Source organism: Cydia splendana, chromosome 6 (genome assembly GCF_910591565.1).
Source record: "Cydia splendana chromosome 6, ilCydSple1.2, whole genome shotgun sequence".
In the NCBI taxonomy this organism is placed as follows: Eukaryota; Metazoa; Arthropoda; class Insecta; order Lepidoptera; family Tortricidae; genus Cydia; species Cydia splendana.
Genome location: NC_085965.1, coordinates 20,118,746 through 20,134,962, shown reverse-complemented (window position 1 = coordinate 20,134,962; position 16,217 = coordinate 20,118,746). Strand labels below are relative to the sequence as shown.

The following is a 16,217-nucleotide window of genomic DNA, read 5'->3' as shown; positions in this document are numbered from 1 at the left end:
ACTCGCCACTTCTTCTGGCTCTCACACTGTTGAATGCGCTCCTGACATCAGCTACTGACTGCGATTTGTTTGCGTGGCGATGGACGGCTGTGTGCAGTGAATGTCTGACTTATTGTGAGAGGATGGATGATAGACGTTGTTCAACTGTAATAATTTAGTCAATCTTATAAATATATCATAATACTGTCTAATCTAAATGTAACTAACTTTCATGGCGCATTAGTTATACACTGTAATGTCATGTATGTAAACGTGTTTTCATAAAATAAATCTCTTCAATATACACCTGAGTAAGTGTACCTCTAGAAAGGCCGCATATAATTAGTATGTCGAAGGAGCCGCAAACTAAAGCTCGCAAATCGCGCTTTATGGACCCTTAAATTTACGAAGGTTACAAAAAACCATAGTAGATTGTTAACCAAGGGTTGAAAGGCACCCATTTCTGTCGAGGTAGTTTGGCGCTCGAACGCAGTGAGAGCGCCAATAGTCCGAGACGGAAATGGTGCCTTTCACCCGAGTTAAACACTCTACTTTTCATATCGAATGCGAGGAAACCAAACAAGACAAGGCAATTTCGCAAAATCAGTAATTGAAGTACCCAATAGACCTACGGCCATGATTTTTTTCCTTAGGACTTACTTGCAATCGGAGACTTTACATGTGTGAAGATTAATAACCCCTAGCGAAAATCATTTAGTTTGCAATATTTAGGAAAACACACATTTTTTAACAAACTGCAGTAATTTTAAAATGATTTGTTCATTATAGTATGAAAATCAGCGGGATTGCCTCTTACTTTTTAATTTTATACTTTTTCGTTCTACAAGCCGCAACACACTACCGGACCGCACCGCGACCTTGGTGCGCCGCACCACATAATAACATAATAAAAGTATTTTAAATATTAAATAACAATTTAATTAATAATATAAGAACATTTTATGTTGTATTTTATTTTCATGAATATAGTGCTAAATAACTTTAAAAACCAATTTAATATCGTACAAACGTTTAACTGTGGCTGTATAAGATTCTGCCTTTGCTCATTTACGCAAGTGTAAGGTTTAAAAAAATATTTTTGGTGTATTCCTTTTGGTTCCCGCCTTATGAAATCGAGTTAATAAAATTCATCGAAAGAAATCAAGAATAATTTGTTTTTTACAATTTACTTACATATTTTTTTAAAAAACCAGGATCTACGTGGGATTAGTAAAATTAAACAATTACCAATTGTTCCAGGCGAGGAAATAAAGACTATTTTTCCATTTTGTTTCCACCCAGTTGTTCGTGGGACGGGGACGCAGAGGAGTACACCACTTTTCTGCGCTAGAGCATAAACGTATCACTTTCTGCGCACCTTTTAGAACAACAACGACCCACTTTCAGAGCATGAGATATGAAAAAACATTATTCGTGTCGCTCCGACTACGATCGACAACGATCGACAACGTATGAAGTTTGTAGTAAGTAGGTATGCTTTAAAAAGCCTATTCTAAATACGTCTTTAATGAGACGATACCCTTATACGGATAACTTAAGTTCTGTATACAGTTGTTTGGAAATGTCAGTTTAAAAGAAAGCATTCAAAGTGTCCTATAATATAGACACTAGTTCTTTGAGACAGGTGTATCGTTACTTAACTAGGTTGATGTGGGACACGGCGAGTAGGTGTGACGTGTGACCGTACCGTCATACACGTAATCTATTAGCTTCATGTTTAGACTTAGATAGCGTTGCGGCAGTGGACGGGAAACATATATATAAGAATATACATATAATATAATCACAGCAGAAATCCTCGGTATAAGGTACCTATATTAAAGAGGCACAAATGTTGATTTAATTGATGTGAATATTCCAAATTTTATTTTGAATGAAGCTTAAAGAGCCGCAATTTGTCGGGATAAGAACCATAAAATGTTGTTGTTGTTGTTGTTTGTCCTAGCCTCCTAAGGCCCAGCCATACAAATGAATAATCCAGAATTTGCCACCGAAATTTGAACCTTTAGTGCAGGGAATAGAGTTGATTGAAAATTGAAGGATACAAAACAAATGCGACTCTGTTCCAATTGAATATGATTTAAATTTCATCGAACTGAATAAGTATTATAGGTAGGACCTTAGGCCTTAGGAGGCTAGGGCACCCCGGAGGTGCATAGGGCCTCCACAAGATCCTTCCACGTTCAAATTTTAAAATCACAGCGTTTATATCCATGCAGGTACAACAGCATTGTTACCAGAGGTGCCAGAGGCCCTAATAGGTACTTACCGAGAAAATTTATTTGTCCGCCTCTCTATCTCTCGAATACGCAATACTTACACAAGAGCGATAAAGCGGCAGATAACGAAATATCGATTTTTGTTTTTTCCCTTTTTCCCTCAGTCAATTCGTAGATCTTATCTGTGAACTCTATCGACAATGACACGGGTACAAAATAACATCAGCTTTTGATTAAATTGCATTTTATTGATCTAAAGAACATGCACCCATTATTATTTAATTAAGCACTAATAAAACATTTATTTACATACAATATATATACAGTGGTACTACTAAACGAAATTAATAACTAGCTTAAATCTAAAATAGGCCCTTGAGGCATTGTACCAAGGCATTGTATTAAGCACTTGGACAAAACAACAAAGCCTCATCGAAGTCTCAATTAACACTATTATTAAGAGCCAATGAAAGTTAATTATGCAAGTATACATATATTGCATTTCACGCCTACATAGTATGTTTAACTAAAGGTGGTAGTTAGTGGTATTATGTTTAGGCATTTTATCACAGTAACGCTTTACAATTTCGAACAGCGAATTACAGTTGTGTCAGTTGCGAAAAGTTACTAAAAAACTAGGAAAGTTGTCGAAAGTTTCAAGAAAATTTCATAGGAAATTTCATTTTGGTAACGGAAAATTTCGATCCCCGTACAAAAATCCGAGAAGTTTCCGAAATTATTCAACGTGGAAATTTCGCAATTTTGGAACGTTTCCGACGGCACATCAGTAGTTTTATATTTACAACTCTTCAACTCTATAACAAATTTTTCACGCTTTTCGGTTAGTTGGGAAGAGACAAATTCCAGCTAAATCTATTCAATCGTTTTTTGCGTGATTGACTAATAGATTCAAACCTCAAAAATCCAACCTGTTCAGAAATAAAAAGATTAAATAAAATTAGTATTACTTTAATATTAAACCATAGTCCAGATACATAATATAAAGCGGACCTAGCTGTCATGTTGCACTCATGGCAATTACAGTGAGTAATGTCAGGGTCGGATGACTCGTAACGCGGAACTGATACAATGCTCCTTAAATTAATGCTTTTCAAATTCACGAGACTACGCCGAGAGTCAAAGGCGAGCGTGCCAAAATATTGAAACAAATAAAAATAAAGCGTAACGTAGGCTATTGCAATATTGACCTTGTCCAATTCCTCCAAAACCTCCAACTGGAAGGCAAACAAAATGTATATAACTTAAGTATTTGAACAAATTAAATTATTTCGGAAAATATTTTCATTTGTTTTTATCAAGTAGAAACACTACTATATACATTATAAACTGAAATAAATGTCATATACTAAGAAAAAGTGACCAAGGCCTCTAGTGCCCCAGGCTGGCCAGGGTGGCCGAGTGGCTTAGGCACCTGCCGCGATAGCAGAGGACGCTGGTTCGATTCCAGCCTGGGGCACTAGAGGCCTTGGTCACTTTTTCTTAGTATATGACATTTATTTCAGTTTAAAATGTAACTTGTTTTGAAACTATATATACTCGTATAGGGTTACATTGTAACTTTCTTCCAAATTAGTTGCCCAACCCTGGAACGCGCAAGTGACCCTAAGCTTATTCGCAATTTCGTCCACCGAATATGCAAAAATGACCTAGCCAAAGCCATGTACTTGAAACTCGAATACACTCAAAAAATTCCGCCCGACTTGCATCGCCCGCGTAACATGTGGCATTTTTGACATACGATTTGTGCAAGCTCCACTTACGGCGACCTTGCGCGCGCAGGGCGGGGGCGCCTATGACTGCGTTCGCGCAGCCTCCTGCTTCACTCTTACCGCGCACACCACACGAGCGGCGCGTACCGAAAAAAAGACTATCGAATCGAATCGAAATTTGAAAACGTTATGTATATTTAAGTTTTTAGTTTAAGCGAAAATGTTGTGGTTGTTAAGTTTAACCGCGTTCGCGGTGTTTTCGGCGGCGAGCGGCGCGGGCGCCGGCGCCGCCCGCCTCGTCTGCTACGTTGACGGCGCGCGCGCAGAGGGCTTTTCCGAGTGCACACACCTCGTGTACCACGGCGACGCGAGGGGGGACAAACTCGACGGTGTGCTGAAGGAGTACAGGAAAGATAATCCGAGGCTGAAGATTGTTTTGAGAGTTGCTGAAGTCGACAAAGTAAGTACCTACGCACGAGCTTACCTGCCTACAGAAAAAAAAAGACTAAAGGAATTATGCTTTTTAGCACTAAATGTGTTTTAAAGTATGAAACTATACTTGGTCAAGCTAATCTTGTCAGTAGAAAAAGGCGCGAAATTCAAATTTTCTATGGGACGATAACCCTTCGCGCCTACATTTTTTAAATTTGCCGCCTTTTTATATATACTGACAAGATTTGCTTGACCAAGTATATTTAATTAATTTAGTTTGAATTCACAAAAATATTTATTTTTACCGCCAAGGAAGTTTACCGATAAATTGCGATACTTAAGAAGAGAATACGATTTAAAAAATACTTAAGAAAAACTTAAATGGACGCCATAGAAGGGAGATTTTTTTACAAGATATGTACTTAGGTACAATAAATACGAACTATCTCAATTTTCAACCCATAGGGATAAACCGAGGTCTGAAATGAACATGCATAGTTCTTGTTTAGCGTCGTCAGTGATTTCGAACTAAGTATGATTTTCAACTAATCAATCATACTCACATAACCCAAATATATACGAGTACATACGAGTATATACGAGTATATACGAGTGAGAGTATTATTTTCGCTTTGGAGGAAGGTATACTATTACTAAGGAATGTTAGTCTTGTGTGACATTCGTTACATAAATTTGATTGATAACATTACACAATTGATCTGAATATTACCGGACTTGTCGGGATAAGCTCGGGCGTCGATCATTGTCACAAAATTACATCACTTTCATTATGCAATATTTGAACTAAACCTAAAAACTTGTCACCCATGATAATGAGCTTCTTTTGTCTTTCGAACGAGAAATGTTATAAGAAAGTAAGTGGGTTGGTATGTCCAAACTAAAAACGATGTAAGATGACAGTTGATGGAGACTTTATGCTAAAGGAACAAGTGCTATAGTTGTGTGTTCGGGTTGTCATGTTAAAGTTGCCACAGCAAATTAGGTTCTTTGTGGTGGTTGTTGACATGCTAATCACTGACTAAGTTACCAACGGAAGCGAAGTTGTTTAGTTTTCGAATGCTCCATTTTTAAAGCAAATGTATTAGTTGTAAGGCCATGCTCACAGTTTGGTATCGTTTTCTGACCATTTGAGCCGATTTTTATTTTGTTGTCGTTTTTTTCATATTCATCAGATTTCGATAACATTTTGTGAATAAATAGATCCCTATACATTATAAGCGCAATTAAACCGTCACCAATAAACTATATCTCATTGACTCAAGTCACATATTGATCATAAGATCTGGGGGCCTAGCCAAGGTGCCAATCGTTTGCGCTATCATGCACTCTTCCATGTGATATTAGTGCGACAGAGAGACATTAGCGTTTCGTTCGTTACGGCGCAAACGATTGGCATCTTGGCTAGGCCCCCTGAAGTGTCCCAGTGACCGATCCGGCGTGTAGCCTGAGCGACCGTGACGATCGGGTTTCTAGCTTCCTTACAATTAATTACTTAACACATATCTATTGTTGCCGTTATGTCGAGTCGAGAAAAAGAGTTCACTAGACCTACCTATAAACTATCAATTGAGCCTTGCAATTGCTTATTTTGAAGGATATCTTGGATTCGATTCTTGATCTGATAAATTTAAGCCTTGTCGGAGTCAAATTAAAATATCAATCTCTGTCCAAATTTAAATTTCTCGTAATTAATATAGAATTTTTCAAAGTCAAACTGTTATGTTCGATCGTAGCACCGACATATACCCGTACCCGACCCTAGTATAGCTTCATTGAACTTACGGACTTGACCAGACTGAATCGCCTGGGATTATGCCTATTATTGATCTACTTTAGGTTCTGTAGGTAGGTACTTTAGGTTCCGTACGAAATGTACATAAGTAATTAAATACAATTCAATTCTTATAATTATAAAAACTTAAAAAAAACTTTTTAAAAGCTTTCCTTGCCTATAAAACTCTAGATTAAAGATCTAAGTTCTGAAACAAAAGACCATGACATTATAATTCCAAGCAGTGTTTTGAAATTATATATTTTTTAAATCGTCTCTAGATAAGGACATGATCACCTTAAACCATATCCTTTTATAGCAATCGTATCTTAACATGAGATTAGTAATTAAGCGTATTACTGTAGGTAATAAATAATAATTCGTTTCTCTAAAATGTATGTATGTTTTTTATCTATCATAGACATGTATGTAATCTTAATAATAGTGAAGTGTAGGAGTTTGTTACGATCATTTATAGTAGTTGCTACTTTGATAGATTATTATAGATATAAATTATTTGTTTTTGTGCTCTAGTTTAAGACCTTGCCAAATACGATTAGGTATGCTTTTTATGGAGGTGACAGATTTCATATGGAAGTGTCTGTATCTTATCTGGATGCTGTTAAGCAATTATGTGTCAACCCACATTAATTTTTCAATAAGATGTCAACTCAAAAAATGGACGCATAAAGTTGACATTTTATTGCAAAATGGATGTGGGATGACTCATTTTTGCTAAACACCATCCATCTTATCTTATACCCTTAAACGAGCAATTCTTGTATACTTAGTTATTATTACAAGCTTTTATTTAGTTTCACCTGACCGTTGTCAGTCTGTCGTTCTGTAATCAAATCTTGCAAGTTAAATTTGATCCACTTCCCGGTTTCCGATTGAGCTGAAATTTTGCATGCATGTATAAATCGGCTGACAATGCAATATTATGGTACCATCGAGCTGATCTGATGATGGAGACAGGAGGTGGCCATAGGAACTCTGTGATGAAACAACGCAACCTAATTGTGTTAGGTGTTTTTAGAATTGTCTCGATGAGTATTAGTTGTCTGTCGTAAGAAAAGTACAGTCAGCGATAAAAGCTTGTACCAAAAATTAAATTTTTGCCAAAAACTTATTTATATATATATATATATTTCGGGGATCTCGGAAACGGCTCTAAGGTCTTATCTTATCTCTGGGAAAACGCGCAGTTTTGAGTTTTTATATGTTATCCGAGCAAAGCTCGGTCTCCCAGATATTTATTGAATATTTTTGTTATAGATGTGCATATCACGAAAAAAAATAGATGGATTAGTCGTTAATATTATACCTACTTAACCACTCACTTGCTTTTGGTAACTGTAGCTACCAGCTGTCACCCTTATTTTATTATAATAATAGAGGTCACTGAAAAATATCAAGCATGTGAGTGGTTAAAAGAAAAAAAAACAAGTAAGATAATTTCCATCAATATGTAAAATTAAAAAAAAAAATGTTAATTTGATGGATAAACTATGATCTATGTATGTAACACGGGCGTAGCCAGGTTTTAGTATCGGGGGGGGTTCAAGAAAATAAAACGACTAAAAGTACATAAAATATTCTATTAATGTTAATATTCTGAACTTTTCGGGGGGGGGGGGGGGGGGGGGGGTTGAACCCCCAAAACCACCCCCTGGCTACGCCCGTGGTATGTAATTAATTATTTTTATATATTTTTGACTAAAATATATGAGAAATATATGATACAACTAAAAGACACGAGAATTTTAAATCGAGCAAACATTTCTCCGTTTAAAGTTTCACAAAAACCTATTTTATAACAAGTTTCTCTAAAGTGGCTCGTTGAAGTTCATTCAAAACTGTTATTGGCTCGTTGATGTCGAATTGCCTGTAAGTCCCTTGCGAAAGTGGGCTGTCAATAATCCATACAACGGGACACCCTTGGGCCCAAAGAAAGCTATTATAGCATATGTAACAGCCGTCCTTACGTAACCGTAATGAGCGAAAAGGTATGTAGAATTGTGGAGCATGGCGTCTCTCACAGCGTATTGGAGGTAAATGGGACCATTGACTGACAATGTCTCGGGTATTAAGTGCGCCCTTTGTGCATCTGTACTTCTTTACTCCTTTTGAAAGATATTCCAAAAAGAAGCATTATCATAATAAGCAGTTTTGCAACTGGAATTAAATTAGTTAGTTTAAAGATTTTTTAATTTATTTTACCATTAACTTACACAAGCAAAACAATTACATATTAGGACTGTCTTAATATAGGTATACTGTTAGGTTAGGTACCTAGCTAAATAAACATCTCCAAACATAAATTTAACTCAGTAACAGTATGATAATGGTGAAAAAAGTAATCAGTTAATTTATCAAATAAAGTATTTGATTAATTGAAATTACTTTCGATTTCTTACAAATATGAATGTAGGGTTAATTATAGTCGATATATAGGTATATGTATTATGTTCCCATGTGCTGGATTGTAATTATACATAATATATAACCGACTTGTAATCTGATACCTTTTCGTGCAAAACGCGTGCGTAATTTAGTATGCACGACGTTTTTAGTCGAGTGCCTGTCACAAGTCACAACCCACTCAGCCACCCACTTTGAATCACCGCTTATCCTGATCCGCAAGGTTATCCTGTTCTAGAACACTAGAACGTGGGAAAAGCATCGAAAATTTAGTTTTTTTGATGTTGGAACTCCCTACCGGCCGTTTAATTTTGTTTGCCCACTAAAATTTGATGTCTGTACAGTAACTTATTTAGCAGAGATTGCAAACAATGCTACTTACCTTAACAAAGTTTAGTATTGTTTCGATTTTTATCCTAGAAAGTAAATAGTCAAGGGAATCTGTCTAAGTTCCGGCCCTAATTCCTAGGCATTTTAGGCAAGGTAAAAGCATAAACATAAGTCTTTGAAACAGAATTGGTGCTTGGTGTTTTGTAGTAAAGATAAAATCAGTAATAGTAATTTATTAGATAATAAGTGTATTGTATGTACTTACTTAAAATATTTATATCTTCATTTCCATTCACAACTCGTCTCGACGGACTTTAATCTTTATTAGTAATCCGCCTCAGAAGCTTATACTTTACTCTTATTTGTAGTGTCATTATACATATTCTCAATGTCACCATACGAGTATTACATCGAATCCCACCGCCCTATATTTACAACAATTATTCACGAGATAGGTCACCATTATGACGTCATAGATCTGTTTTCTCACGATCATGTCCTATGTCCTTGACTGGGTGTAGGCGCTACCTACGACGGAAATGGTGCAAACAGGGGGCAGATTCGACTTGTCCTTAATACACCTCGTCACATCGCAAAACTTTGGAACTTTTTGCGAAAAATACCGATATAGGTATTTCTTACAATAATCCCTCGAGAAAATCTTAGTTGGTAGTATGTAATATGTATATTGAAACCACCGGGCCACCATATAAAGTACTTGCGGACATATCCCACATATCTTAAATACTTATATATAAATATATTAACTGTACCTAATAGGTATATCATGAATAAAATTCACGGGCACAGCTGAGCTGGTAGCTGTAGAATAAAATAAAAAATTGGCGACCGTCATCCATGTGCTTATTTTGCGATTTAAATCGCAAAATATGAGTAAACATATGTAATAATATAGGTTTGTTAAAACACTTCTTCTTGTAAAAGTAGACCAAAAACTAAAACTGCAAAATTTCTATGAAACACTCGATAATTATTACACAGTCGGGCCAATTAAGAACTTCATGCGAACTTACAATTTCTTCTAATTTGTTACACGGTCGGAAATAACCGATTTTCGAGATTCGACGGTTGCATAAGTACAGGGATAAGAATTTATCTAGGAGACATTTTAATAGCTACTTATTTGGAAAAAAACGCTCAAAATTACGAGTATGTTTCCGTGAAGAGATGTAGAATAATGGGTATGTATGTTCAATGTGTAATTGTGCAATATAGCCCACAGTTTATGCATTTTTAGAGCAACCTGTACAAAATTGCATGATTTGCAAATAATTGGCCTTCATGTTTTCCCCAAACTAAGCGTGATCTTGTTTAAAAGGTCAATTTTTTCACAGCCCCACGAGACATGCCGGAATTAAAATTATATTTTTTTTTAAACTGACTTGAGAATGTGATACGATATTGAATAAATTAATCGATGCATTAGCTGGTAATTTAATGCTCATTCTTGTTTAATTAATGGGTTCTGACATTGATACGATTATTGACCTGTAACGGAAGTAACGAGTTGTTGTTAATTAACATTTGATAATTTAATTTTACAAAACTATAGTGTCTTAAATAAAATAAATGAAAATAATCATTAATTTTCAACTCTTAAATAGTGTCTCTTGGTATAAACTCTATTTAATGGTTAATAAAATATAGTTATGGTTAATCAAACAAAATGGCCCTTGTAAGTACAGTAAACAACATAAGTATCGCCGCAAATATACATATGTAACTACCTAAGCTTAGCCTGTTGTCTGCCTCTACGTTTAATCAATAGGGTTTTATACTGTATTTAAAATAAATTATTTTACACCATGCATGAAATAAAGCACCAGATAATTATTAGAAAAACACAGATAGGAGTTATTTTTAAACACAAGTTCTATTTAATAAATCGGATAGAAATATAAAAAGTAGATGAGTTGACCGTGACGTCACGATGTAATGTTTCATATAAATTCCATATTAGCAAATCGTTTTGACAGTTCTAAAAAAGTAACTGATTTGACTAGTAGGAAAATAACCTATTGTTCTTGTCTTTTGTATCTTTTTACTGAGGTGTGCCAATAAAGAGTATTCTATCTATTATTTCTAATTAAACAGAAATAGGTACTTATCTAGATAGACAATTAGTTTCGGTAATTCTTATTTTATTAGGGGTAAACAAAAATACATGCAAATTCATAAAAAAAGTAAATTACTGGTATGTTACTTAATCCGCAAAACCGACAGACAGAACCGGCACCGACTTATCATAATTATTTACATTAACATACAGTTGCTAGCGCGTATTAAAGGGTTAATATTATATGTCATCCTTTAGAAGTCTGTTTTTTAAAAAGGATGACTCACCTTAGACCGGGCCGTGTCCGGGCCGGAGCTTCCGGAGCTTACTTTTCTATGACATGACAGGCGATCACGTGATGCTTTCCATAGAAAACGATGCGCCGGAAGCTACGGCCCGGACACGGCCCGGTCTAACGTGTGTCATCCTTAAAATGTTACGCATTCAATTTAAAGAAACAGCCTGTATAACAAGCTACATGGTGCGCTCTATGGTCTATAGAAAAATTGCGTTATCTTATCGAATTGGAAAGTAATATGGCTTTCTAAGTATTCCTCTAATAATTATAATACATACCTTACGTTAATCTTGTGAGACACATATTACAACTTAATTAATTCATTTACATACTAGGTCACACCTGTGATTACAGTCAATTAATGATTACATGGCTCGATATAATCAGTGGCAATTAAGTGTACAGGAAGTGTAATCAATTAATGATATGCATTTTTTTTGCGTTGATATGCAATGACAGTCCCTTCGAAAAAAATGATTTTTGTCTTAGTTAATTCAATCTCAGACTGTTCATTCTCATACGTAATGTAGCTAAGATAAGGTAAACGTACTGCCGGCCTAGTCAAGGTTACAATCGCTATCGCTTCGACAACGAAAAGCATTATGTCTCTCTATCACTCTTCCATATTAGCGCGACAGTGACAGTTGCGTTTCGATCGCTACGGAGCGTAAGCGATTGGCATCTTGGCTACGCGGCCAGGTGCTCGATGCGGTCCCAACGTGTTATCAAGGTGTCATCTATTGGGCATTAGCATGTCGAGCACTAGTACGTTTACCTTACTTAACTTTTATATGCACATTCAAACGCATTTCTAACCTTCATTTAAAATAACGGCGGTATAAGTGAAAACTAGTACGACATACATAACCGACTCATCACTACTGTCAATAGTCCCAATGAGAGCTGAAAATTGCTTTTATTTTCACTAAATATACTTAGCATAATAGCAAGAAACAGTCTCAATTATATGATAACACTTCAATCCGCATTGAAATAATTTTCTGTTTGGGAACTATGATGCCACAAAAGGGTCATTCCATAATAAACGCTACCAAGGGTTCAAAAATGAAAATTCGTTTAAGAAGTCAACACTAACCTATTTCCATAGAAAACATACCAAACCTTCATGTCAGAAAAAAATACCGAAAAAAAATCAATTTTTACATGTTTTTCATGTACTTGATCGCAACGTTTAAATGATAGGCGTAAAACTAATTTTATACAGCGATATTGGCAAGACTAATTAAAAAGAAAGTAACTGTAAACTGTTACAAATTTCCCGCAGTTATTTCAGGTAAAATATCGTAATTTTATAATTTGTATTTAAAAATATTAAAAAGCATGGATTAATCGGTTTTTAGAAGAGTATTCTAGACTGTGGTCTCAAAGTAACACCCGAAACGAAAAAGAGATAAAAGTATGTGTAACTTTTCCCGTAATTAACTATAGCCAAACATGTTTTGCCAAAGAAAGGCTATGATGTGAACCTATGCAAATGTGTAATAGTTGTTGTTTTAGCGTCTGCTTTAGTCGTATGTTTTAAAGTTTGAAGTTGTGTAACACCCGAAACGTGTTGATCGTCCGCCTGTCAGTCCCCGGCTTTTCGCCGTGATGGTTAGTGCTAGAAAGCTGCTATTTGGCATGGATACTTAAATCAATCATGGCGACAAAATAGTAACACAAAAACTACAAAAAAAATTTTTTTAGGTTTGCTCCTGTACAAAATATTTTTAATTTTTTTGCGACTTTAATCCTGTGATGTAGGGTGTCGTTGGATAGATCTTTCAAAATGAATAGGTGTCACCATCAACCATTTTTTGATTAAGTGAATATTTTCGGTAATATTCGCATCGAAAGAAAAATAATTATGATATCTTCGAGAAACAGTTTTTATTGTTAAGATTAATGTATTTTATAATAATTCAGCATTTATTACTTATGTTTTTAATCGAATTTATTAAAAAGACAATAATTTCAATAAAATGAGCCATAATTTCGTATAAATCTGTCTTAATTTCGTACTCGTAACACCCGAAACGAACCATGAGTAACACCCGAAACAGGTAATTTATTTTATTAAAATTAATTGAAAAGTGATACTAAGTGTTACTTCAGTGTTTCAGTAGACTATAGTAACTATTATTACTTGACATAAATAAAACTGGAGGTTACTTGACAAAATTCGCTAAATTATGCATTTTGGTACTGATGGTCAGAAGGTATAGGCCAATTCCCGTAACGCCCGAAACAGCTACATTTTAGTGATTATCTCGTTATTGCTCTTATACTTTAATTATGTGTGTACAGGAACAGAAAATATTATCAAAGTAGTAGATGAATCAATAGTTATAACCTCCTAGTTCCTGTTACAATATCGAATAAAACCTTATTTTAAGAGTTTAAGTGTAACACCCGAAACGGTGGAATGACCCAAAAACAAACACAGAATTAATCATGTTAAATTTATATTGAACACTTTTGTGTCGGGGTATCTCGGGGAAAAACGGAAGCCTTATAACGGTTTATGGTCTACGAGGCAGAAAATCGTTACGTTATACCTATTTTATAAAATACTGTTAATACAGTGTACGATTAGTTGTCCAAAAATAACTAATAGTACCTATTTATTACGTTTTAATAAATTACTACGCTGGAATTGATACTTAACGGGTACTTGCATTAGCTTTCTGTTCTTTTGTATCTTTTATTTGGATGAGTCAGTTGTATTTATTATTCGAGACAATAAGAAGAATCTCAGCTGATTTGGTGTGGGCGATTACAGGCGGAGCAATTAAAACTACTATAATAGTAAATGGTTTGGCATAGAAAAGTAATTGAGAGTCATATATTCTGGCATTCTAAAAACATCACTTTAAGGCTACAAAAGCCTCTTAATTAATCGAATAGCTTTAAACGAGCAATTCTTGTTTATTTATTTATATGTATATTTATTTATATGTATATATTTCGGGGATCTCGGAAACGGCTCTAACGATTTCGATGAAATTTGCTATATGGGGGTTTTCGGGGGCGATAAATCGATTTACCTAGGTCTGATCTCTGGAAAACGCGCATTTTTGAGTGTTTATATGTTTTCCGAGCGAAGCTCGGTCTCCCAGATATTTATGATGTGTAAGTGTGATGCACTATGAGGTCTATGAGTAATGTCAAATTAATAAAATCACAAACATTTATTAAAAATTTGAATGCCACCCCCCAATTTGCGGTAGGTAAAACCATATCGATATGAAAGTTCTATTATTTTAGTTAAAAATATAACCGATTTACTTAACAAATAACCTAGGCGAAATATTCGCAAAAATCACTCATACTTAATTTTATTCTGGTTGGTACTATTACTATTACACTTGAATGAAAACAAATAAACAGTGAATGACATATCAATATCATCCTTGAATTGAATGAGCACTCGAATCTCGATCATTCACTCATTCATGCACATGACTCACTCAATCATAGACAGATAATATACATTCAATCAACAATGGCTTACTTATTGACCTTGGATTTGGCAGATCGGGTCAAGGCCGGCTTACCTATTGTCACTTTGACAGACGTTTGACGTTTGCCTCAGGAATGTCGATTGTTGGCTTTTATCTTAATTAGATTTTAATAAGTCGGTTTGGATAGGTACCTACGGCGGTTTTATCTTATGAAATTATTAATTGGTATTTAGTTTAATTTTAAATTATGCCTAATTATTTAAATATTTTTTGTAAGGTAATGTGTAAAGAAATATCTATCTGACACTGACACATCTAATCCATATCGTTTCTAGATCTATTAATTGACGTATCTTAAAATTCGAATCGGGCAGTTATACGCTAACGTCTACGTAGGTAATTTACCTTCTATACATCTCGCTCGCACTAATATGCGAGTACGAGCGAGATGCATAGAAAGTAAATTACGTAGACGTTAGCGCTTATGTCAGTGCCAACCTGGTAGTAGCCACACTGGTTATGATCTATGTAAAAACACATCAACAACTACCATTTAAAATAAAGTAAAAACCATTTAAATGTATCCTAAGTTTAATTTGTCACCTTTGAACTTTAAAAATCAAACTTCATTATTATTCTTATTTGATACACTCACGCAGTTCCGCTGTAAGCAGTGCGTAATAATGTCAAATCAATATCAAATAAAGTTGAGCTTTATAAAGCCTGAAGCCCCTTCCTGTAGATTGTCGGAGGTCTAGTACTTGATAAGTTTTTGTAGTGCGCAATCGATGCCTTAACGGGAAAGTCGAACAACGAGCCCAGATAATGATTGCGTAGGTTCAGACCAGTATTTATTAGATCGGCTGAATTCGGTATGAACTACCTATTACTTGAAGGTTGAGTACATGAAACGAGAATAACGATATATATAAAAAAAGTCTTACCGTCGACCGAAAGGCATTTTGAATGCGTGGGTTGTACTGTACAGCAAGAGCTCCAATGAAAATTTGCAACGACTAAGTGTGATATTGTCACCGTACCTAAAGCAAACTAAAGAAATGCGTCATGGATCCCGGTCCGAATACGAGTCCACGACACAAATTCATGGGATTGGTGACACTAGATGAAATTATGACGTTTTTGGTGGCGCTGCCATACTACAGACTTAACTTAGACATCTGTAGCATCGCATATATCTTGTTGTGACTTAATTATTCATTCCGTTACGTGTAAAGGCAGGCGTGTACATATATATTTGCTTATATCATATGTTTCTTAAGACCGGAAACGACGTGCTATATAAATATTGACGTGCGTTTATTCGGAAAACTCAAGGCATAAAACTGTTGTGAAAACTAGAACAGCTAGAGCAGCAACTAGTAGAGCTTAATCGAGATGTATCGCAATCCAAGATGTTGAAATCAATAAAGTCTGACTTAGGTTTTAATAAG

At 35.2% G+C, this 16,217-nt stretch overlaps 1 protein-coding gene across 1 annotated transcript in view; it reads left to right on the top strand.

Moving 5' to 3' along the window:
* The first annotated feature begins 4,087 nt into the window (after positions 1-4,087).
* The window catches only part of LOC134791636 (uncharacterized), a 43,499-nt gene continuing 31,369 nt past the window's right edge, over positions 4,088-16,217 (top strand). Inside the window, exon 1 of the mRNA XM_063762689.1 lies at positions 4,088-4,409. Within this exon, the coding sequence (XP_063618759.1) occupies positions 4,170-4,409 (240 nt within the window). The 5' untranslated portion in view covers positions 4,088-4,169. The remainder of the gene's footprint in view (positions 4,410-16,217) is intronic.